We start from the raw sequence: 23,955 nt of genomic DNA, 5'->3' as shown, positions 1-23,955 counted from the left end.
CAGTCCCAAGCCCGGCTGGAAAAAGAGGAGGGTTGGGCATGGGGCTAACAACCACATCCAGTAAAATCCCAAAGCTACAGAAATGCCAACAGAAGCTCTAAAGACCTCATCCCTGGACGAGGAGGGATCTTCAATGGGCTACATCTGGGGACAACTTGAAAGACTGGCCCAGGACTTTTCCTTAAATCCGTGTCTAGTTCCTGCCCATTTTGTCCCTTTACATATCCTTCACATATTGAACGCTTCTGATAAGTTCCACCTTAAGCCTCTCTGCTCAAAGGAGAACTGTGGTCCCCCATACTGATGGCGTCATGACTCCCTGCTACCGTTCTGATAAATCTTCTTTACTGCTCATCCTAATCTGCAGTGTTTAGAATAGAATGCTACATTCCATCTGGGACCTGAACAAAAAACTTAGCATACAAAGCCAAGAGGAGGCTTATTGTGCATCTATTTAATCCCACAGGATCCCTAAAGGTTTTTAAACAATCTTCCCCTTGTTCTATCCTCACTAAAGAATTATGTACACCCATATCAGCTGCACCCTTTTTTGCATTGTTTAGTTCACACTGTCTTTCCCCAATGGTACCAAAATGCTGTCAATGTGTCTCCAATATCAGATCAGCAAATCATGCCATTCTAAGTCTTGATCAGAATACTAAAATGGCTCATTTCATTAAGAGGAAGAAGAGAACAAGTAAAGTTTCTTTTGTGTTTAAGGTAGCTCTGCCACGGGTGATCGCAAAAGGAGGAGGGTCGGCCGTGGGATTAGCAACCACATCCATTAAAAACCCAGAGCTACAAAAATGCCAACAGAAGTGGAAGACCTCATCCCTGGAGGAGGAAGGAACTTCCATGGGCTACACCTGGAGACAACTTGAAAGACTGGGCCAGGACAGAGGACTCCGGCAGGCTGCTGACGGTGGCCTATGCTCCAGTAGGGGTGATGGTCTTAAGTCAGTATTTAAAGTGAGTGGATGTGTAAAGCAGCAGGGAGGGTCACTGTGACCTTCCATTTTCTATCAAAACAGTGTTATAGAAACACAGAGTGGTTCTGACTTTTGCAAGCAGATGAAAATCCACATGCATTTTTCATTTCCAAGTACACTTTATGTGGGGAAAAAACAATCCTTCAAAACTGTTCACTGACTGTTCAAAAAAACAGTAAATCTTAGCAGTCCTGTGGAAATCCACTACCTGAAATTGAATTGGATTTAAGAAAACTTGGGCATTAAAGCAGGTGGCAACTGGAATTTTAATGTTAATAATGTTTAAAAAGGAGAAACTACACTGATCATGTATATTCATTAAACCTCATCAGGTCATCCGAGGACAGCAATACGATCTACGTACTGGTAACCTTTAAGGTCGAAGGACTTTCCTCAGAACTGAAAGAAAAACAAAACTAACTTACCGTAGTTGCAGAGAGCATGGGAGAAGGATGGATTGGGCAAAGGGAATATCTTTGAAAGGGCGAGGCAAGGCTTGCCATAGTGATTTTGCTGTGTACGCAGGAAGGACTGAAATCCTCTAGCCCTCACCTTTCACACAACCAGCCCATAATAAGCCCAAACCTTTTCAAATGCTTGTAATTTTTGTCCCTAAGAACCTTACCTACCACAGATTTAAGCTCTCTAGCTTATAGTTTCTGGTTAGTCCCTGTTGCCCTGCTTAAATACAGGAACAAAATTGGCTATTCTCTAGACTTTTGGCACCTTGCTCATTTATGAAGAGAACACAAAAATCTCTGTTAAGTCCCCAGCAATTTCCTCCCTTTCTTCCCTCAGTTTCCTGGGATAGATTAATGATTATTTAAAATTTTAAAAAAACACTGAAATTGATTGAACACCAGCATGCAGCAACAAATAAAAGCAGGTAAATGAGCTAGGCAAAAATATTTTATTAGTTTTTAAATTAATGTACTAATACTTCACACTTTAGATACACTTGAATGCAACAGGTTCTAGCATGTTTTTTTTTAAATCAGTCAACTGCCTGTGTGAAGTAAATGTTAGTGCTTAAATTTGTTTAAAATAAAAGTAAGTTTCTAATCACTAAAGAGCTAAAGTTGTAGCTTTCATGGATTATTGTACAATAGATTGCAAATAAATAAAAACTAAGAAGTGAACTGTACCTCTGTGATGTAATATTCCATTTCCATCCGCAAAAATGACCTGGAATATTAATAATGTAGATTAAATATATTTATAGGGCACTTCTGCAGTTTTATATTAATATCTGTTAAAAGATCTACAAGTATAAAAAGCTTAGAAACAAAATTAGCATAAAAGTATACTGAAAAGTTACCAGAATTCATGCTGCACATTTCATCTACTATTAGTCATTTTAAACAGTTCATTTCTCTCTTTAATTGCTACTATAAAACATTTTTTTAAATCATTTGATCACAAATGAGAACTTTATTAAACATTATTGAATGTAATTGACCTGAAATATTACCTGTTCCTCTCTTGACAAATGCTACCCAACTTGCTGAATACTTCCAGAATCCCACATTGTTTTTTGAATCATGAAAGGAAATCTTTATGACTATATTGTAATGTATGCAATATTAATGTTCCCACGAGATATACTATTAAAAGTAGCTTGTTAATAGTGTGGGCCCTCTTCAATGGATACAGTAAACCTTCAGGTCTTGTCAGGTAATCAATAACAACCTGTCACAAATCATTTTTTACAACTTCAAACAGCATCATAAAACATCCACATCAAAAAATAGAATGAGAACAGCAGAGCATCGGTTGAAAGAGACTTTAAAACATAATTCTGCTTTATATTTTGTATTAATTATGGCATATACTTCTGGAGATTTTAAGCCACTACCCCAATTTCAGGGTGTATATGACATGTTACAATAACTCGTCAATGATCTAATGCTTTCCAATTCATTTTTCTTCTTTTAAATTTTTTTCCTTACAGTTAAAGCTGATCTCAGAATTTCATTTTAATGTAATTCCTTTGATCATTTAATTGCTGAGGAGTCCATTTCCTTACAGCAAGTTAAAACAGAAGCAGCTTTAGCTTGATGCATCCTGCATGTCCCCAAACAATGTTGAAAGTTCAAGACAAATTTATTATCAAAGTACATATATGTCACCATGTACAATCCTGAGATTCACTTTCTTGTGAGCATACACAATAAATCCAAACTAGAATAATAACCATAATAGAAACAATGCAAGACTGTACCAACATGGGCGATCGACCAGAGTGCAAAAGGCAACAAACTGCAAATACAAATAGAAAGAAATAATAATAATAAATAAATAAGCAATAAATATTGAAGACACAAGAAGAAGAATCCTTGAGAGTGAGTCCATAGGTTGTAGGAACATTTCATTAATAGGGCAACTGAAGTTACCCGTTTGGTTCAAGAGCCCGAAGGTTGGGGGATAATAACTGTTCCTGAACCTGGTGGTGTGCATCTTGAGGCTCCTGTACCTTTTTCCAGATGGCAAGAAGAAGCACATCCTGTATGGTGGCGAGTCCCTGATGATGGACGCTGTATTCCTGAGATACAGATGTGCTCGATGGTGGGGACAGCTTTACCCATCATGGATTGGGCTGTATACACTACTTTTTGTAGGATTTTCTGTTCAGGGGCATTGGTGTTTCCATACCAGGCTGTGATGCCAGTCAGTCCATACTCTCCAACACACATCTATAGAAGTTTGTCAAAGTTTTAGATGTCATGTCAAATCTTTGCAAACTCCTAAGGAATCCTTGCCCAATTAAAGACATGTACCATTGTAACTTCATTCACCTCAACACTGAACTGTCTTCTCCACCTACAGACTCACTCTCAAGGACTCTGCAACTTGTGTTCTCAATATTATTTATTTACTTTTTGTTATTATTTGCATGATTTGTCTTCTATTGCAGTTTGGTTAGTTGTCAGTTTTTGCTTATGTACAATTTTAAAATAAATTCTAATGAATTTCTTTATTTCCCTGTATACACCTGCAAGAAAATGAATCTATAGGTAGTATATGGTAACATAGTTTGATATTTAGAGATACAGCATGGTAGTAGACCCCTCCAGCCCAAATTTCTGCACCACCCAATTGCACCCATGTCACCAAATAACCTAATAACCTGAAAGTCTTTGGAACGTGGGAGGGAACTGGAGCACCCAGAGGATACCCATGCAGTCAAGGGGAGAACGTACAAGCTCCTTACAAACAGCAGCAGTAACTGAACCCTGGCCGTTGACAATGTAATAATGTTAGGCAAACTGCTATGTTACCGTGAAGCCTCTGTATAAAGTACATATTTGTATTCTGGTAATAAATTTACTTCGAAATTAATTTTGAAATCAAAACTGCTTTTAAAATGCTAACAGAGATAGCTTTCAAATTTTACCATATGCTAGGAATTCTCTAAACTCAACTTTTAATTATAATATGATGTACCATTTTGTAAGGACAATATTGAATTAGTGAAATCTAGAAAGTGACAGTGTAAACAATAGCTATCAAAATGACTTTCCCAATGGATTTCAAAAGGTAAAAGTGAGACTGTTAGCTATTTTAAATCTTTTGGAACAGAGAGTGGTGAGTGCGTGGAATGGGCTGCTGGCAATGGTGGTGGAGGAAGATATGATAGGGTTTTTTAAGAGACTTTTGGATAGGTACATGGAGCTTAGAAACATAGAGGGCTATAAGTAAGCCTAGTAATTTCTGAGGTAGGGACGTGTTCGGCACAACTTTGTAGGCCAAAGGGCCTGTATTGTGCTGCAGGTTTTCTATGTTTCTATGTTTTATGTATGTGATCTGAAGTAAAATTAATAAAACTGGGTTGGTTTAATACTTTCGAAATTCTATTCTGATTGTGGTTACCACTCTGAGAAGCATTAAGTGCAGCAGTTGTTTTAAAAACAAAATTATATAACTTTGCTATTTTGGAATTGTTGTGTTAAGGAGATCTGCTTCAGGCAGTTCAATCAAGGATCATATTTCTAACAAGCTGATTTTACCTGAGGGAGAAGGCTTGGATCTTTACGCTGCAGTCTTTTCACAGCTTCTTCCAAGAAAGGTGTCTCCCGAAAAGCCAAAAAGCCAGGGATATAAGGGGCAGTCAGACAAACCATCTGGCACTCTTCATAGACTACCTGAGCAGTATGGAGACAAAACAAAATTGAAATGGCAATGATGAATATTGAATGTTTGAATAAATGCAATTCTTCCTGCATTTTTGTTCACAACGTTCATAGAGGCACATTCATGTCTTAAAACATTGAATGTAGAATGAACAATGAAAGTTCAAGGAGCCATCTCTTCAACAAATAACAACCAATGCTGTTCAAATCAGAATCTGAAGCAAAATCAGGTTTATTATCACTGGCATGCATCATGAAATCTGTTGTTTTGCAGCAGCAATATACTGCAATGCATAATATTTTCTATGAATTATAATAAAAAAAATATAAAAAATAAGTAAGTAGTGCAAAGGAGAACAAAAAATAGTGAGGTATTGTTCGAGTCCATTGTCTGTTTAGAAATCTGATGGCAGAGGGGAAGACGCCATTCCTAAAATGTTGAGTGTCTTCAGACTGCTGTTCCTCCACCGTGATGGTGGTAATGAGAAGATGGCACGTTCTGGGAGGTGGGCGTCCTTAATGATGGATGCCACCTTTTAGAGGCATTGCCTTTTGAAGATGTCATTGATGGTGGGCAGGCTGCTGCCCGTGATGGAGCTGGCTGAGTTTACAATCCTCTGCAGATTTTTCTGATCATGCGCAGTGGCCCCTCCATACCAGACAGTGCCGCAACCGGTTAGAATGCTCTTCACAGAACATCAATAGAAATTTGCTAGGGTCTTTGGTGTCACACTGAATCTCCTCAAACTCCTATTGATATTTATAGCTACTGTAGCAGAAGTGTTAGCAGCAAAGGTTGTTTGCAACTTTTAAATGTACTGTATTTTCTCCACTGCTTTTCATGTAAAATTAATTATTTCAATGTCAAACACCAACTCCACGATTTCTTTCATCTGCATTACCCTGTAGAATACAGTATCTTTGAGGAATTTTAGTTAATTTGAGCACAGCCCTTCATGCAGGGAAATTCAGTGATTCACTTTCATGGAATGCTGGTGTTCTTTCATTCCACAGTGCAACATCAGTGTAGTTTCCTTCATCAAACCTTCACTAAAAAGGGGATCATAATAAGAAACAGAAACTGTAAAGTATGTAAATGCAAAATAAAAGCAGAAGGCTAGATCAGTGAGCATCTGTAAGGTCCAAAGTAAATTATTATCAAAGTACACATATGTCACCATATACAATCCTGAGATTCATTTACTTGCAGGCATTCACAGTAACTACAGAAACACAACAGAATCAACGAAAAACAACACACAAGATGGACAAACAACCAATGTGCAAAAGCAACAAGATGTGCAAATACAGAAAGAGGGGAAAAAAGATAATTAATATCGAGAATATGAGATGTAGAGCCCTTAGGTTGTGGAAACATTTCAACATAGGACTGAGTGAAGTTGAGTGAAGTTATCCCTTCTGGTTCTAGAACCTCATGGTTGAGGGGGGAAAAGTCTCTTCCTGAACCTGATGGTGTGGGTCCTGAGGCGCCTGTACCTCCTTCCTGAAGGCAGCATCAAGAAGAGAGCATGTCTGGATGGTGAAATCTTCAATGAAGTAGGTACAAGGGGGATGTCACAGGTAAGATTTTCACACAGAGTGGTGTCGACAACTGTAGTAGAGGCAGATACAATAGGGTCTTTTAAGAGACTCTTAGGTGCATGGAGCTTAGAAAAATAGAGGGCTATGCAGTAGGGAAATTCTAGACAGTTTCTAGAGTAGGTTACATGGTTGGCACAACATTGTGGGCCGAAGGGCCTGTAACGTGCTGTAGATTTCTATGTTTCTATGACATATCACAGCTTATCTTTTCTCTTTTAATTCTAATTTTTTTTGTTTTTAGTTAATTATTAAGTGTAATTAAAAAAGGTGATTATGCTGCCTAGGCGTTACAGAAATATCTGGTAGATGTTTGCAACATGATCCTGCTCAGAATTTTAACAATGGCTGGAATAAATAACAGGATAAATTGTTTTAAATGAACTATCTTGAAACTAAAACCAGCGCCTATTCTATACTTACTCACTCCTTAAATTGAAATGAACAGTATCCAACGAGACCAGTGAAGGAAGAAAATGCTGAGAAGATATAAATTGTTCCAGCATTTCTAAATTTTGTTGCCACCTACTGCTGGTTTAGAGGTAACTGCAGATTTCAAAAGGGACACAAGAAAATGGAGATATTTTATATTAACTCGATAGGATTCCTATGTTAGCAACCTCAGTGGCATATACTCATACTACTGGTTTCTGAGAAGCAGCACGCAATTTGATCTACAACACCATATCACAGAGAGAAGAAACCAGTGCTCAAAGTTCAAATTTCAAAATAAATTTTATTATCAGAATACATATATGTCACCACATACAACCCTAAGATTCATTTTCCTGCGGGCATATTCAGCAAATCTATAGAATAGTTACAATAACTGGATCAATGAAGATCAAGTAGAGTGCAGAAGACAGCAAACAGTTTAAATGCAAATAAAAATAAATGAGAACATGAAATAAAGGAAATAGTCCTTAAAGTGAGATCATTGGTTGGTGAACATCTCAATGGATGGGCAAGTGAGTGTAGTTATCCCCTTCTGTTCATGAGCCTGATGGTTGAAGGGTAGTTGGCTGGCATTCATCTGTCTCGAAGGACAATGGGTGATAATGATCATTATCACAAACCTGGGTGGAAGACATGGAGTTCCTGAAGGGTAGTAACTGTTCTTGAACATGGTGTGAGTCCAGAGGCTCCTGTACCTTTTACCCCCTGGCAGCAGTGAGAAAAGAGCATGGCCTGCATGGTGAGGATCTCTGATGGCAGATGCTACATGAAATGCTACGACAGCATTTCATGTAAATGTGCACAATGGTTGGGAGGGCTTTACCTGTGACGTACTGAGCTGAATCCACTACCTTTTGTAGGATTTTCTGTTCAAAGGCTAGTCAATACACTCCCCACTACACTACAGCCTCCGCTCTGTCTTGCACTTTATCTCTTTCAGTAGCTATTACACTTCATTCTTTATAGTTATTGTTTTATCTTATTCTAGTTTGATGCACTGTGTAAATGATTTGATCTGTATGAACGGTATGCAAGACAAACTTTTCGCTGCATCGTGGTAACTTCTGACAAAATATGAACCAATACTAGCACATGTATTTATACGATTACTACAAACAGGTTGACTTATTGTATGAAAATAAGAAAAACAGCAGATTCTGAAATGGACAAAAACTGCTGGAAAGACGAGGGGGCTTTAACCTGAAAAGTTTACTTTGTTTCTCTGTCAACAGATACTGACTAGCACTTTATTCTGCTTTATTTTCTGAACCTTTCTCATGAAAAATCACATTTTGAAGACTTGTTTCCAAAATGTTTGATTCATTGTTTTTCATCCTGATTTATAGCTAGCCAAGAGTATTTTTCATCTTCTCCCTTTCCAGTCATCTCAGAATTATGTGTACAGTCAGAATTAATTCCTCCCATCTAACAGCGAAGAGACAAACAGCTGTATGGTCCGATTCTGATAGTCTGTCAATGACCCTCTTTAATTAATTTATCATGTAATATTTTCTGATACTTACGTGGTGAAAATTAGCTTGGATACCACATACCTTTGTATTGGAAAAGCTAAATATGTTAGAGCAATCTCTTGTGAATTATTATTTTTTTCTGCAAATAATTCCAATGAACTATAGAGTTGATGTTAGAAAAATCTTCCCAGAATGACGGCTCCTACTGGGATTAAGTATATGTCCTACTTGCATGCTCTCTCTAATTATCAATCTCATCACTCATACCTCTGTAAAACTTTGTCCTTCCAATATTCAGTTTTTTTGAACAATAAATTGTTGCTCTAGTGATGTGTACTTGTGTTATTTTGTAGTTGTAAGAACAACTCACAAGACAAGTCATTTAAAGTAGTATCTTTAATTTTCCATGCACAGTTTACATACAATACAATTGTCTACCTTAGCTGGCCAGTGATGTAGTGGCATTAGCACTGGACTCATAGGGGAATGGTCCCAGGTTCGAAGCCAGCCGGCTCCTTGCACGTTTTCTATCCATGCTGGCCTGAGTGTCGAGCTAGCAACTTGGCCTCGTAAAAAACAGACAAAATTAATGGCAAGCTTGCTGCCTGATGCTCCACAAAGTGCAGAGAGGAACAGTAAGCAATTGTCTACCATGCAAACGGATCCAGTTTAAAGAGCAGGTTATTTCAGTGGCTACTCCAGGATTAGAATATACCTACCCCGTGATTACTCAGATGGTAGTGATGCCTGACACAAACTAATTCCAATCTTAATTTAGGTAAAATATCAATCCAAATATTTTCTCTTGTGGACCAATCAAAGGCAAAATATTCATTACTTTAATATCTAGAGTCCTAGTGCTATTCCAACTAACAAGCCATAGAAAGGATTGCAGATTCAATAGGTTGAGCTAACTATATAATTGCTGATGTAGCAAGATTCTGATTGGCTGAATGCTAAAAGTATGGATCAAGATGATAGGTTGCTGTAGCAAATTAACAATGCAGGATATTCTGATCAATGTTGTTCTAACAGCTCAGTACTGAGGTACTGTACTGATGTTCCGGAGTTGTAATTCTGCCCGGAAAAATTTAACATGTAGGTCATTTTCAAAGTTTGAAAGGAAAACATAAGCTTCTCTGGTCAATGTGCAATTGTTCAAACTCAGTGGACTTACCACATCTTCACATATTGGACCTCTCAGTAGCGGACAGATGAGGGATTAATGGCTTGTGATTCCAGCTAATGGTTAAACTATCACTCAGCTACCATGATCATCTTATTTTGCTCACTTCTGTTAAGTCGTTCAGCATCAAGGATGAACTTTATTCGCCATAGACATTTACATGCTTTCCGAATTTGCTGTGGTGTGCTGGTCAGAGTTCGGCATGCAACAAAAAACAGCTTTCAACAATAATAAGAATAAAGGAATTTTATATACAAAAAATACTTAGCAGTTAAAATATGGATATGGAATAAAATGTGCATAAAATACATTCATGTACTTACAATGTAAATAGCATTATAAAAAGTGGTTTAAAGTGTTTACAGCGCAGTGCAGTGATTGAGGTGATAGATTGTGGGGGGGAAGAATGGGGATGGCTTACTAGAATAATTGATCAGATTAACTGCCTGGGGGAAGAAATGTTTAAATTGGCATGAAGTTTTTGTTTTAATAGCCAAACCAGACAGTAACACAGTCCAATCAGATCAGCAGAGCACTCAGAATATGCCAATTGCTAAGGTATCCTTCTACACAAAATTATATAAAAGGTAAATGCGACAATCAGAAGTAAATTCTAAGTATATACTGTTATACTGCACTTTATTAACTGGTGGATCCAGCTCCTTTCTTTTGTGTTCATTGTAGTTGCTCCGGCTGGATCTGTGCACGCTGCCTTCCGACTGCTACCCAGGCTTTGACCTACAACATTCTGGAGCTTTCATCAAACTCTTGCATCAAAGTTCAAAGAAAATATATTATCAAAGTACATATACTTGGGCACCACAGTACTGCAGCTCGGGGTGTTCCAGAGTTTAGAGTTCAATTCCGGCGCCGTCCTGTAAGGACTCTCTGTCCTCCTCCCTATGGAATGTGCGGGTTTCCCCCTGGGTGCTCTCGTTTCCTTCCACAGTCAAAAGAAGTGCCAGGTAGGTTAATTGGTGATTGTAAATTGTCCTGAGATTAGCTTGGGGTTAACTGGGGCTGTGGGGTAGATGGAGAGGCGTGGCTCGAAGGGCTGGAAGGACCTACTCCGCACTGTATTGCCACATGTGTCATCTTATACTAGCCTGAGATACATGTTCTTGCAGGCATTCACAGTAGAACAAAGAGATACAATAGAATCAATGAAAAACCACACATAAAAATTCACAAACAATCAAAATGCAATAAGAAGGCAAACAGTGCAAATACTAAATAAGTAACATTGAGAACATGAGTTGTAGAGTCCTTGAAAGTGAGCTGGTACATTGTGGAATCAGTTCACTGCTGAGATGAGTGAAGCTACCCACGCTGGTTCAGGAGCCAACTGTTCCTGGACCTGATGGTGTGGGACCTAAGGCTCCTGTTCCTTGTTGGTCATGTTAGTCACTTCCTCCCTTCCTCAAACCCATTTGCCTTTCAACCATCTGTTTCTCCTCCTGTGAAAGGCATGTTGTTCCTTATGGCGCATCGGCCAGCAACCTTGCATTTCTTTAGCATTTGTCTGTTTTTATTTTTACGAGCAACTCAACCCGGCACAAGGTGAAAAGCATGCCAGAAGTCAGCTGAATTCGAACCTGGGACCACAAGACTCGAAGTCCAGTGAGGATGCCACTACTCCACCGGCTGGCTCGTTGTGAAGGGCATGGGGTGCTCAAAATGTTCAAATTGCTGCTGCCACAGAGAATGGGACGGGCCTTTGCAATGAATGACAACACGTGACAGTTGGAGCATGGATCAATTACAACCTTTCCGGGTTTAATGCTTCATTTTACCTTGAGATCAGGATAACTGAGAACCACCAACGAAGCACAAGCATTAACTTCATCTTCCTTGATGAAAGATAGATCCACTCCTCCGACACGCTCTAACCCTTCAAAGCCTTCGTTGCTCTGCCAGTCCTCGGTGTTGTAGTCAATCAAGTGCTTCTTTAGTTCTACCTGCTGGCTGCCAGAAGGAAATCAAAGTCAATATTTAAGCAACAAAGAAAAATATGTAAATAATTTATAATAATAAATTTAATCAAACATTATAAAATATATTCTGAACCAAGCAAAATTAGTGAGCCAATGACTGGAAAAACCAATACAGAGATCCTTTACTTGCATTTATTGTTCATGGGAATTTTCAGTGAGTATGGTACAATTACTTCACTTTAATCATTTGATTCTTGAACCAATCTGCACAATTCTAATCACTACCTCAGTACAGTAACACATTGCACCACAGTGGACTTTGATTATTTTTAGTTCTAATTGTGTTCTTCCTTGTATAATTTACATTTAGAACCAGCACAGTACAGGGCTAACCTTTTAAGATTAATTCTAACCCTTCCCTCCTATGTAATTCTCTGTTTTTCTATCATCCATTTACCTATCTAAGAGTTTCCTAAATGCCTCTACCACCACCCCTGACAGAGCGTTCCAAGGACCCACCTCTCTCTGTATACAGAACTTACTCTGACATCCTTCCCCCCCCCCCATACTTTCTTCCAATCACTTTAAAATTATGCCCCTTGTATTAGCCATTTCTGCCCTGGAGAAAGCTCCAGCTATCCTCTCTGTCTAAGCCTCTTGTCATCTTGTGCACCTCTAACAGGTCACCTCTCATCCTCCTTTACCCCAGAGAAAAAAGCCCCAGCTAACTCAAGTTACCTTCATAAGACAATGTAATGTATGGTTTTCTTGTGAATGTTGTGCCTTGTATGTCTTTTGCCGGTGATGCTGCAGGATTGAAGTTTTTCTTTGCATCTTTACGTACATGTACTTCCTTGTATAAGAAATTTGACCTGAGCTATCAGAAAGATGACACTCTTCATTCTGGCTTCTTCCCTCTTTCTTTCCAGTCCTTGATTAAGGGTCTCAGCTTGAAACACACAGTGTTTATTCCTCTCCATAGATGATGCCTGACCTGCTAAGTTCCTCCAGTGCTTTGTGTGTTTTGCCCTACAGAATTGCTTGTGCTAAGTCTTCATTCAATTTTATACTACCTTGTCTGACCAATACAACAGCCCAGCACTATGGTTAACTCTTAACTCCTTGGAAAGAAAAAGCCCAGAAAGCTATTCAGCTCACAAGACACTTGGGATTCACAACGAAGGATGGATTTGTCAAAGACATCCACAGGCAACAAATATAGAAAGTGTCAGTCTGTACTGTCAATAGCACCTCAAGTTCAAAGTCAATGTGATTCACCAAAGTCAAAGGAGAAAATATTCCAAGTCTTAAACTCAAGAGATTCTGCGGATGCTGTAAATTCAGAGCAACACACACAAAATACTGGTGAACTAAGCAGGCCAGGCAGCATCCCTGGAGAGAAATAAACAATCGACATTTGAGGCAAAACCCTTCATCAGGATGGATATCAGGTCTAACTTTTTTGTGATTCTTTGTTCTTTGTAATTGTGGAATGTGGTCTTGTGTGTTGCGCCAACGCACCAACAGCAAATTCCTAATACATGAAAATGTTTATGGCGAATAAGGTTGACCCTTTTATGGAGAGAAGCTGACTAGTGTTTTAACAGTGGATTCGGCCAGTTCGGTATTTTTAAGTAAGGTCTTAAATCTAACGTAGAAAGCCACATATCAAATCCCTCTGCAGTCAATCAGGCAGGGTGACACTTAGGAGAAGAAATAGAATTACAAAGGTGTAGCACAAAACCAAAAGTATAATCACAGAAAACAGCTTCTAATTCAGTAAACTCTGAAGTTCTCTGTTTTATGGCAAGAATAATGTGGGACAGAAGCCTTAACATGTGGTAAAAAAAACCCTTGTTAGGCCACATCAGGAACCCTGATCATTGCTGGGCACCACATACACTGGAAAGATACGTTAGCCTTAGAGGGAATCCAGAGCAGATACCTTTCTAAAACCTTGTGTGTCTTGAGACTCCTGTACCTCCACGTTGATGGTAGTAATAGGAAGAGGACATGTCCTGGGTGATGGGGGTCCTTAATGATGGACGCTGCCTTTTTGAGGCATCGCCTTTTGAAGGTGTCCTCGACACTGGGAAGGTTAGTGTCCATGATGGAGCTGGATGAACTTCCAAACCTCTGCAGTTTTTTCCGACCCTGTGCAGTGGCCCATCCATACCAGACGGTGATGCCACCAGTAGAACTCTCTCCTTGGTACATGTGTAGAAATTTGCTAGAATCTTTGACATACCAAACCTCCAGAAACTCTGAATGAAATACATCCTCCAGTGTGACATATACCTCATATCTGTATATCTTCCTCATATCTGCCTATCACCTCATATCATATGTCTTCTGGCACTCTCTGTTAAACCAGGGTTGATCCACAGAGGAATGAAGAAGATGCCAGGCTATGAAATTATGCATTGTATGGCCTCTGTTTAGAACTGCCAGATCCATCTGAATCCAGCCCATTCAGCACAATTCTAGTGCCGCACAGAATGACAGATTGGAATTGGTTTATTATTGTCGCATGTGAAAAGCTTGTCTTGCATACTGTTTATAGAGGTCAAATCAAAACACTGCGCATTGAGCTAGAAAAATGTGTAAAGCAAAAACAGAAGGGCAGAATGAAGTGTAAAAGCTATCGAAAGAGTGCTGTGCAGGTTAATGATAAAGTGCGAGATCATAACCAGGTAGATTGTAGAGAATCCACCTTAATGTATAAGAGGTCTGTTCAAGTGTCTGGTAACGGTGGGATAGAGCAAAAGAGAGTCTGGAGATGCTGCAAATCCAGAGTAACACACACAAAATGCTGGAGGAACTCAGCGTCTATGGAAAGGAATAAAGTCACTGAAACCTTTCATTAGGATGAAGCTATTCTTCAGCCTGGCGCTTTGTCTTTTTCGGTTTTCTTCTCTCTTCCCCCTCTTCACAGTAAATTTATTATCAATGTACATCTATGCCACCATATACAACCCTGAGATTCATTTTCTTGTGGGCACTCACAATAGAGCAGAGAAATATGACAGTATCGATTAAAAACAACACACAGTGACTTACAATCAATGTGCAAAAGAAGAGAAACTGTGCAAATCTCTCTCTCTCACACACACATTGTCCACACTAGTTTAGGAGGCTGATAGTTGTAGGACAATAACTGTTCCTGCACCTGATGGTGTGGGACCTAAGGGTCCCGATGGCAGCTGCATGGCCTTAATGGTGGGAGTCCTTGATGATCGATGCTGCTTTCTTCTGCCAGTGCTCCTTGTAGAGGAGCTCACTGGTGGGGAGGACTTTTCCTGGGCTGCATCCACTTTATGTAGGATGGCTTTTCTGTTCTTGGGCATTGGTGTTTCCATACCAGAGAATCTCTGGGGCAGGCGGAGTCTATGATTAATCCGCCTGCTCTACTGAGGCAGCGAGAAGTATGGGCAGTGTAGATGGTGGCCATTAGACTCTTCACGTGCATCTGTAACAGGTAAGGTGTTGAAATCAAGATCAACATCATCCTTCACGTTAGTGCTTCCACAGATTCAAGTGGCAGCTACATCCTTCATGACTCTTCCATCTCCATCAGTAGTTGTGCCACCCCTGCCCCCACTGTAAGCCAATGAAGTCCTCCAACCAGTGATAGATAGATAGATAGATAGATAGATAGATAGATAGATACTTTATTCATCCCCATGGGGAAATTCAACTTTTTTTCCAATGTCCCATACACTTGTTGTAGCAAAACTAATTACATACAATACTTAACTCAGTAAAAAATATGATATGCATCTAAATCACTATCTCAAAAAGCATTAATAATAGCTTTTAAAAAATTCTTAAGTCCTGGCGGTTGAATTGTAAAGCCTAATGGCATTGGGGAGTATTGACCTCTTCATCCTGTCTGAGGAGCATTGCATCGATAGTAACCTGTCGCTGAAACTGCTTCTCTGTCTCTGGATGGTGCTATGTAGAGGATGTTCAGAGTTTTCCATAATTAACCGTAGCCTACTCAGCGCCCTTCGCTCAGCTACCGATGTTAAACTCTCCAGTACTTTGCCCACGACAGAGCCCGCCTTCCTTACCAGCTTATTAAGACGTGAGGCGTCCCTCTTCTTAATGCTTCCTCCCCAACACGCCACCACAAAGAAGAGGGCGCTCTCCACAACTGACCTATAGAACATCTTCAGCATCTCACTACAGACATTGAATGATGCCAACCTTCTAAGGAAGTACAGTCGACTCTGTGCCTTCCTGCACAAGGCATCTGTGATGGCAGTATTGTGGGAACTTTCTGGGTCCTTGTTACTTTGAGAAACTCGTCACCAGCTGAGGGCAGTAATTAGGAGGCCTCTCTGTCCACATTTGACCTTGATGCACTGAGATGACATGAGGTCCATAATCAACACTGAGTACTCCAAGGGCTACACCTCCAAACCTGTAAACCACAAGACTTCTATCTCTAATGGACATAGGCATACCTCGATGGAGGAGTCCAGCATGTTGGCTGTAACGTACAGCTCTGAAGGATAGGAAGCTGGTGCTTAACAACTCCTTGTGATAGCTCTCTGAAAGCTAGTGTGCAAATCTTACTTAAACAATTTCACACAGATGCTCATAGACAAACCCAGCAGTGACAGACCCGAGCACCACTTTACTAATGTAGCCCGGACACTCAAATGACAACATCATCGCCCCAAGAGAGACAGGACAGACAGGAAACAGAGGGCTACAGATCAAAGTGGAGCGTGTATGCAAGCCCATTCATGCAATTCTGCACTTTATTCACTCAGGATCTGAGCTTCACTGACAGAACCAGAGTGGCACACACAAAATGCTGGGGGATCTCAGCGGGTCAGGCAGCATCTACAGAAATTAATAAACAGTCGGCGTTTCAGGACTGGAAAGAAGGGGGAGGACGTCAGATTAAAAAGCTGCGGGGATGAGGAGGAGTATAGTTAGAAGGTGAAAGGTGAAGCCAGATGGGTGGGAAAGGTAAAGGGCTGGAGACAGAGGAATCTGACAGGAGAGCAGAGTGGATCATTGGAGAAAGGGGAAGAGGAGGAGGAGCACTAGGGGCATCTGCAGAATGTCTTGTGTCACTGACAGAACCATTCTGTATCGCCCGTACCCAATGACCCTACAGGAGGTGGTGAGAGGCTCCCTACAGCTGGGTAGAGATTACGTATTTGAGAATCCATGTGGTGCGACTGGAGTCACATACCATGCAGAATACGTAAGGATGGCAATCTTACCCCCACCCCCAAATGATCCCGGGAATTAAAGTATTAACATACCAGGAACATTTGATGGCTCTGGTCCTGTACTCGCTGGAGTTTAGAAGAATAAGGAGGGATCTCATTGAAACCTACTGAATCCTGAAAGGCCCAGATGGGGGGGAGGATGTTTCCTATACACAGCCTCAGAATAGAGGGATGTCCATTTAGAACAGAGATGAGGAGGAATTTCTTTAGCCAGAGGGTGGTGAATCTGTGGAATTCATTGCCACAGACAGCTGTGGGTATACTTAAAGCAGAGATTGATAGGTTGTTGATTAATAAGGGTGTCAAAGGTTATGGGGCAAAGGCGGGGTTGAGAGGGATAATAAATCAACCACGATGGAATGGTGGAGACTCAATGGGCTGAATGGCCTAATTCTGCTCCTATGTAAATAGTCTTGTGTTAATCAATGAAATTAATTTTTATGACAAAATGGTTGTCATTGTAGTCAATGTTACTAAGATAGTTTGTTTTTTTAAAATCTCCCACAAATTCCAGGTTATTAACAGAATTTAAATTGCATCCAGACCATCGTTCTGGTATTTTTAACTGCTATACTACCACAGTAACGGTGCTGTTCCCGTGGATACCGGAAAATTTACTGCGGAAGCCCGACCTTCTGGAAAAACCAGCAGTTGTTGCTTCCGGTTTGTTCGCACGCTCTTCCCAGCCAATATTCTCCATTAATTGGTGGTGTCTGTTTATTAACCTGTAAGGTCTAAAGCGCACCAGTTGAGTGGGAGAGCCTGAAGAACGTGTGAGGACCAGGTACTTTTTCTAAACAGAGGGTGCTGCCAGTGGAAATGACAGAAGCAGAGAGAAGAGCAATGTTTAAAAGACATTCAACCAGCTACGTGCACAGGAAGGGTTGGAGGGGTGTAGGCCACGTGCAGGTTGCCAGGATTGATGTGCCAGAGGAACTCAGCGGGTCAGGCTGCGTCTATGGGTGGCAATGTCCAGTCGTCATTCTGGGTCGAGACGCTTCATTGGCACTGGAGGGAAGAGGGGAGAGAACCACTAGAAAGGGTGGGGTAAAGACGTTGGACATGTTGGGAGGAGGAGTCCAGGTGAGGGCAAGAATGAAGCCAGAAGCTGGGAGGTGATGGGTGAAAGGGCTGAAAATGTTGGAATCTGATAGGAGAGGGTTGGCATGGTGGGCCACATGGCCAGTCCCTGTGCTGGGCTGGAGTGCCCCATAGATTTCCCCTTCTTTATAAATATCCTGTATTTTCAGTTCAACCTCTCCTTCTCCCAGATTTACAGCTGAGGGTCACACTGCGCACAGCATTCTGGGAGTTATAGTCCTTAAACCTCACTACAATTCCCAGAATGCACTGCGATCGAAGGCCCTCCCACCACCAGCCCTAGCTCTTGACACTTTAAACAGACGTCTGCTGGTCGCCGTTGTATGATCTTAAGTGGGGAGGGGTATATATTTTTTTTATTTTTTTTTGTTCCGTGGCATTTAAAGAAAAGCGTTGCCTGTACCTCTCCCAGTCCCGGAGCAGCTGCTCGTCGTGATCCGGAGCCAACGGCGACGCCGACATCGAACCCGCGCCCGTCCCGGGGCTGCCGCCGCGCGCATGCGCAACAGGCTCCGCGTCTCCCTTTCCGGGAGGTTGGGTTGCTGTTGCAGCTGGTGATATGGGCGAGGCCCTCTTATGTACATGCACTGCAAACCACAGAATCTCCGCATCAAATGGTCGATCCACCTTAAGAATAGTCAAGCTTTGTTTTGTTTCAAAGTGCAACCGTTCAAAAGCATGTATACCTTCAAAACAAGCCACATGAGTTCAACTGGACCCCCTCTCATCCCCCCGCCACCACAAAATCACATCAGTCGCTCTTCCCTACATCCCTTCAGCATCAATAACCCATCCACTGACACTTCGCACTTCATACTTATTCTTCGGTTGTCCATCCGAATCTAATGACAACATCCACTCATTTAATGGTGAGATCTTTGATGACTATGCAGTCCTATCCCAGACCCACAAGCTCTATTGCAGGTAGGACATGTATATGTGGTAGTGATGGCAACCATGGCTCTATTTCTCCTGGCTTTCTTCTGCTGTCTTCTGGTTGTTCTTTCCATCTCCAGAGTACGAACCCCGTCCCTACACAGCTGTCGCCAAGTGTTACGGTCAGCAGCAACATCCTCCAGGTCCTCAGGTCTGATCTTGCACTTCCTTAAAGCATTCTTCATCTGATCCTTATAGCACTTCTTCAGCCCTCCAGCTGAGCGTCGACCATGATGTAGCTGGCCGTATAACACTCTGCGGGGTAGCCGACATGGGGGCATCTTTATCACGTGCCCCAGCCACTGCAACGGTAGCTGGGTGATCAGGGCCTAAATACTTCTGCAGTTGGTCTTTACAAGTTTACCTCATACCTATACCCCACACCTCATGCCTATATTGACACGGTCTCTGTCCTGTGTTTGCACCTGCCCTTCCTCTTGTCAACAGTCCCTTTGTCAATATTATTACCTGTCTGTCACCTTATGTACAGATACTCCTGCAATTAGTGTCACTTTAAGTACTTACAAACAGTCTTTGTGTATAGACTGATGTCAATATCTCTGAATGTCAATATCCTAGGTGTCAGTATCTCTGAGGTCTTAATTTGGATGCAACATATTGATGCAGCTACAAAGAAGACAAGACCGTGGCTATGTTTCATTAGGAGATTTGTCTGTCAACTAAGACACTCAAAAACTTCTACAAACGTACCGTGGAGAGCATTCTGACTGGCTGCATCACCATCTCGAAAGGGGAGGGGGTGCCTACTGCACAAGATCAAACTAAGCTGCAGAAACATGTAAAATTAGTCAGCTCCATCATGGGTATCAGCCTCCGTAGTATCCAAGATATCTTCAAGGAGCAGTGCCTTAGAAAGGCGGCGTCCATCATTAAGGATTCCCGCCACCCAGAAGATGCCCTCTTCACACTGTTGCCATTGGGAAGGAGGTACAGAAGCCTGAAGGCACACACTCTGCAGCTGAGGAACAGCTTCTTCCCCTCTGCCGTCCGATTTCTAAATGGACATTGAATCCATGAAAACTATCAGACTACTTTTTTAAACAACAACACACACAAAATGCTGGTGGAACACAGCAGGCCAGGCATCATCTATAGGGAGAAGCGCTGTTGACATTTCGGGCCGAGACCCTTCGTCAGGACTAACCGAAAGGAAAGATAGTAAGAGATTTTAAAGTAGTGGGGGGAGGGGGAAATGCGAAATGATAGGAGAAGACTGGAGGGGGTGGGATGAAGCTAAGAGCTGGAAAGGTGATTGGCGAAAGTGATACAGAGCTGGAGAAGGGAAAGGATCATGAGACGGGGGGCCTCAGGAGAAAGAAAGGGGGGGGAGCACCAGAGGAAGTTGGAGAACAGGCAAACAACTAAAAATGTCAGGGATGGGGTAAGAAGGGGAGGAGGGGCATTAACGGAAGTTAGAGAAGTCAATGTTCATGCCATCAGGTTGGAGGCTACTTTTTAATTTGTTTTTTGAACTACTTATTTTAACTATTTAATAGGCATATAGATACTTAAGATAACTCAGGCTTTTCTCTATATTTATTTATCATGTTTTCCATTGTACCATTGCCATAATGTTAACACATTTCACGACGTATGCTGGTGATTTTAAATCTGATTCTGATGAGGTAACCTTATGTATATTCAACCACTCTCACCAATTACTTGTCCATTGTGTTTTATACGATTGCTTTTATATTTATTGTCTTACTGTGGTTTTATATGCTGCAGTGGATCTGGAGCAACAACCACTTCCTTTGTCTTGACACTCACGTACTGAAGAATGACAATAAACAATCTTGAGCCCTCCCTCCACCGAGCACATCTACATGGAGCACGTCGCAAGAAAGCGGCATCTTTCATCAGGGTCCAGACCATGCTCTCTTCTCACTGCTGCCATCAGGAAGAAGGTACAGGAGCCTCAGGACCCACACCACCAGGTTCAGGAACAGTAATTATTCCTCAACCATCAGGCTCCTGGACCGGAGGGGATAACTTCACTCGCCCCATCGCTGAACTGTTCCCACAACCTATGGACTCACTTTCAAGGACTCTTCATCTAACGTTCTCAATATTTATTACTTGTTTATTTATTATTTCAATTCTTTTGTTTTCTCTCTTTCTTTATGTATTTGCTGTTTGTTGTCCTTTGCACACTGGTTGTTGTCTGTCCAGCTGGGGTGGTCTATCATTGATTCCCCCACCTCTTGATCTTACTAGTTTTTCACCTGGCACCTACCAGCCTTCTCCTTACCACCCTCCCCCACCTTCTATATAGGGCCCCTGCCCCCTCCCTCTTCAGTCCTGACGAAGAGTCTCAGCCCAAAACATTGACTGCTCATTTCCACGGATGCTGCCCGACCTGCTGAGTTCCTCCAGCGTGTTGTGTGAGTTGCTTAGACCCCAGCATCTGCGGAGTATTTTGTGTCTATCATTGATTCTATTGTGTTTCTTGTATTACTGTGTATTCCCACAAGAAAATGGATCTCAGGGTTGTATATGGTGACATATATGTTCTTTGATAATATATTTACTTTGGACTTTAACCTTGGAATACAAATGTCGGAATCTGGAGCAACAATCTGTCTGCCGGAACCCAGCAGGTCGAGCAGCATCTGTGAGGGGAAAGAAATTGATGATTGGAGGTACAGGACCCACACTCTACATTTTAGGAACAGCTTCTTCCCCTCCATAAGACTATAAGACATAGGAGCAGAATTAGTCCATTGAGTCTGCTTTACCATTTCGTCATAGCTGATCCATTTTCCCTCTCAGCCCCAGTGTCCTGCCTCCCTCCCCATATCCCTTCGTGCCCTGACTAATCAAGGATCTATCAATCTCTGTCTTAAATATACGTCAAGACTTGGCCTGCACAGCCACCTGTGGCAATGAATTTCATAGATTCACCACTCTCTGGCTAAGAAATTCCTCTATATTTCTATTCTCAGGCCATGCCCTCTGGTTCTAGAGTCTCCCGCCACAGGAAACAATCTCTCCACATCCACTGCATGCCTGCCATCAGATTTCGCAACAATCCATTAGCTCTGCCACATTATTTTCATATTTATTTATTGTAACTTACAGTAATTTTATGTCCTGCTGTGGACTGCTGCCAGAAGACAACAAATTTCACAATTTGCTGATAAATCCATTTCTGATTCTGCCTGTGTACTCTCAGTCCTGAAGTAGGGTTTGACCCCAAACGTCGATATTTCCTCCCACAGATGCTGCTTGCCCCACTGAGTTCTTCCAGCAGATTGTTTGTTGCTTCATATCAGCAGGTTTACTGTCAAAGCCCTACAAACCCGACGTCATCAACATCATTGTGTGCTGCGTCATATGACATCATCATTATGTGCCGTGCCATATGACCTGGGCGATCGTGGTCTTTCCATGACCATGATCGTTCTTGGCAAATTTTTCTACAGAAGTGGTTTGCCACTGCCTTCCTCTGGCCAATGTCTTTACAAGATGGGTGACCCCAGTCGTTAGAGATTGTCTGCCTGGCGTCAGTGGTCACATAACCAGGACTTGTGATATGGACCAGCTGCTCATACGACCATCCACCACCTGCTCCCATGGCTTCACGTGACCCTGATCCAGGGGGTGGGTGGTGCGGTTAAGCGGGTGCTACACCTTGTGAGCCGGTCAGAGGAGAATGGCCAGACTGGTTCAAACCGACAGTAACTCAAATAACCGTGCATTACAACGCTGGTGTGCAGAAGAGCATCTCTGAATGCACAACACGTCACACCATGGGCTGCAGCAGCAGTAGACTATACCAGGTTCCACTCCTGTAATTAACAAAGTGATCACTGAATGTACAAAGTTTCCAGCAGATGGAGAAGAAAGTAGTCAAGGCACGAATGCTGTAAGGGGAATTAAAGAAAGATCTCCCTTTAAAATCTTTTCACAAAATTACTTTTTGGAAATGTATGTGAATTACTAAAGCCAAAATAAAAACACAGTAAAACTCCAAACTTATTAAATGTTTGAACAAAAAACTGCAGATGCTGAAAATCTGAAACATCCATGTTAACAATCCACATTGAATGTTGTAAACACAAAGAGATTTTGCAGATGCTGGAAATCCAGGAAGGGTTTCAACTGCAACACACACAAAGTGCAGGAGGAACTCAGCAGGTCAGGCCGAGACCATCCATCAGGAAGGGGGAAGATGCCAGAACAAAAACATGGGGAGAGGGGAAGGAGGACTCGTTAGAAAGAAATAGGTGGGCAGGAAAGGTAAAGGGATGGAGATGAAGAAATCTGTTAGGAGAGGAGAGTGGACCATAGGAGAAAGGGAAGGAAGAGGTGATAGGCAGGAGAGAAGAGGTAAGAGGCTAGAGTTGGAATAGAAGAAGAGGGGAAATGAAAGGAATTTTTATTTACCAGAAGGAGAAGGTTATGGCTACCCAGATGAACACAAGGTGCTGCTCCTCTACCCTGAGAGATGCCTCATTGTGGCACAAGAGGAGACTATGGACAGATATATGGGAATGGGAATCAGAATTAAAAGTTCCACTTTTAACAGGTGAAGTGGAGGGACTCAACAAAGCTGCTCCCCAATTTACAATGGGTCTTGCCAACGTAGAGGAGGCCGCATCAGGAGCACCGGATTCGAAAGACAACCCCAGCAGATACGCAGGTGAAGTGTTTGGGACCCTGCATGGAGGTGAATGGGCAGGGATCTGTGCCTGGAGAGAGATAATTAGTGAGGAACTGCAACTGCTGTTTTCAAGCTTCTGCGTGTGGTTCTACTGCCATCTGCTGCATCCTAACTGTATTACAACATTGTTTTATCCTCGAAAAGTATTTCACTTTTTGAGCAGTTCAAAGTAAATTTATTATCAAAGTACATATATGTCGCCATATACAAACC

At 41.7% G+C, this 23,955-nt stretch overlaps 1 protein-coding gene across 6 annotated transcripts in view; it reads right to left on the bottom strand.

Moving 5' to 3' along the window:
* The window catches only part of LOC140714750 (endonuclease V-like), a 268,236-nt gene extending 249,623 nt beyond the window's left edge, over positions 1-18,613 (bottom strand). For all 6 annotated transcript variants that reach the window (XM_073026281.1, XM_073026280.1, XM_073026283.1 and 3 more), the window contains exons 1-4: positions 18,523-18,613; positions 11,626-11,797; positions 4,997-5,131; positions 2,135-2,174 (exon numbers count right to left, since the gene is read on the bottom strand). In XM_073026281.1, the coding sequence (XP_072882382.1) occupies positions 2,135-2,174; positions 4,997-5,131; positions 11,626-11,797; positions 18,523-18,581 (406 nt within the window). In that variant the 5' untranslated portion in view covers positions 18,582-18,613. The remainder of the gene's footprint in view (positions 1-2,134; positions 2,175-4,996; positions 5,132-11,625; positions 11,798-18,522) is intronic.
* Positions 18,614-23,955: the final 5,342 nt, after the last annotated feature.

Source organism: Hemitrygon akajei, chromosome 22 (assembly GCF_048418815.1).
Source record: "Hemitrygon akajei chromosome 22, sHemAka1.3, whole genome shotgun sequence".
NCBI classification, from domain to species: domain Eukaryota; kingdom Metazoa; phylum Chordata; class Chondrichthyes; order Myliobatiformes; family Dasyatidae; genus Hemitrygon; species Hemitrygon akajei.
Note: the sequence above shows the minus strand (reverse complement) of the source record. Positions and strands in the feature narration are given on the sequence as shown.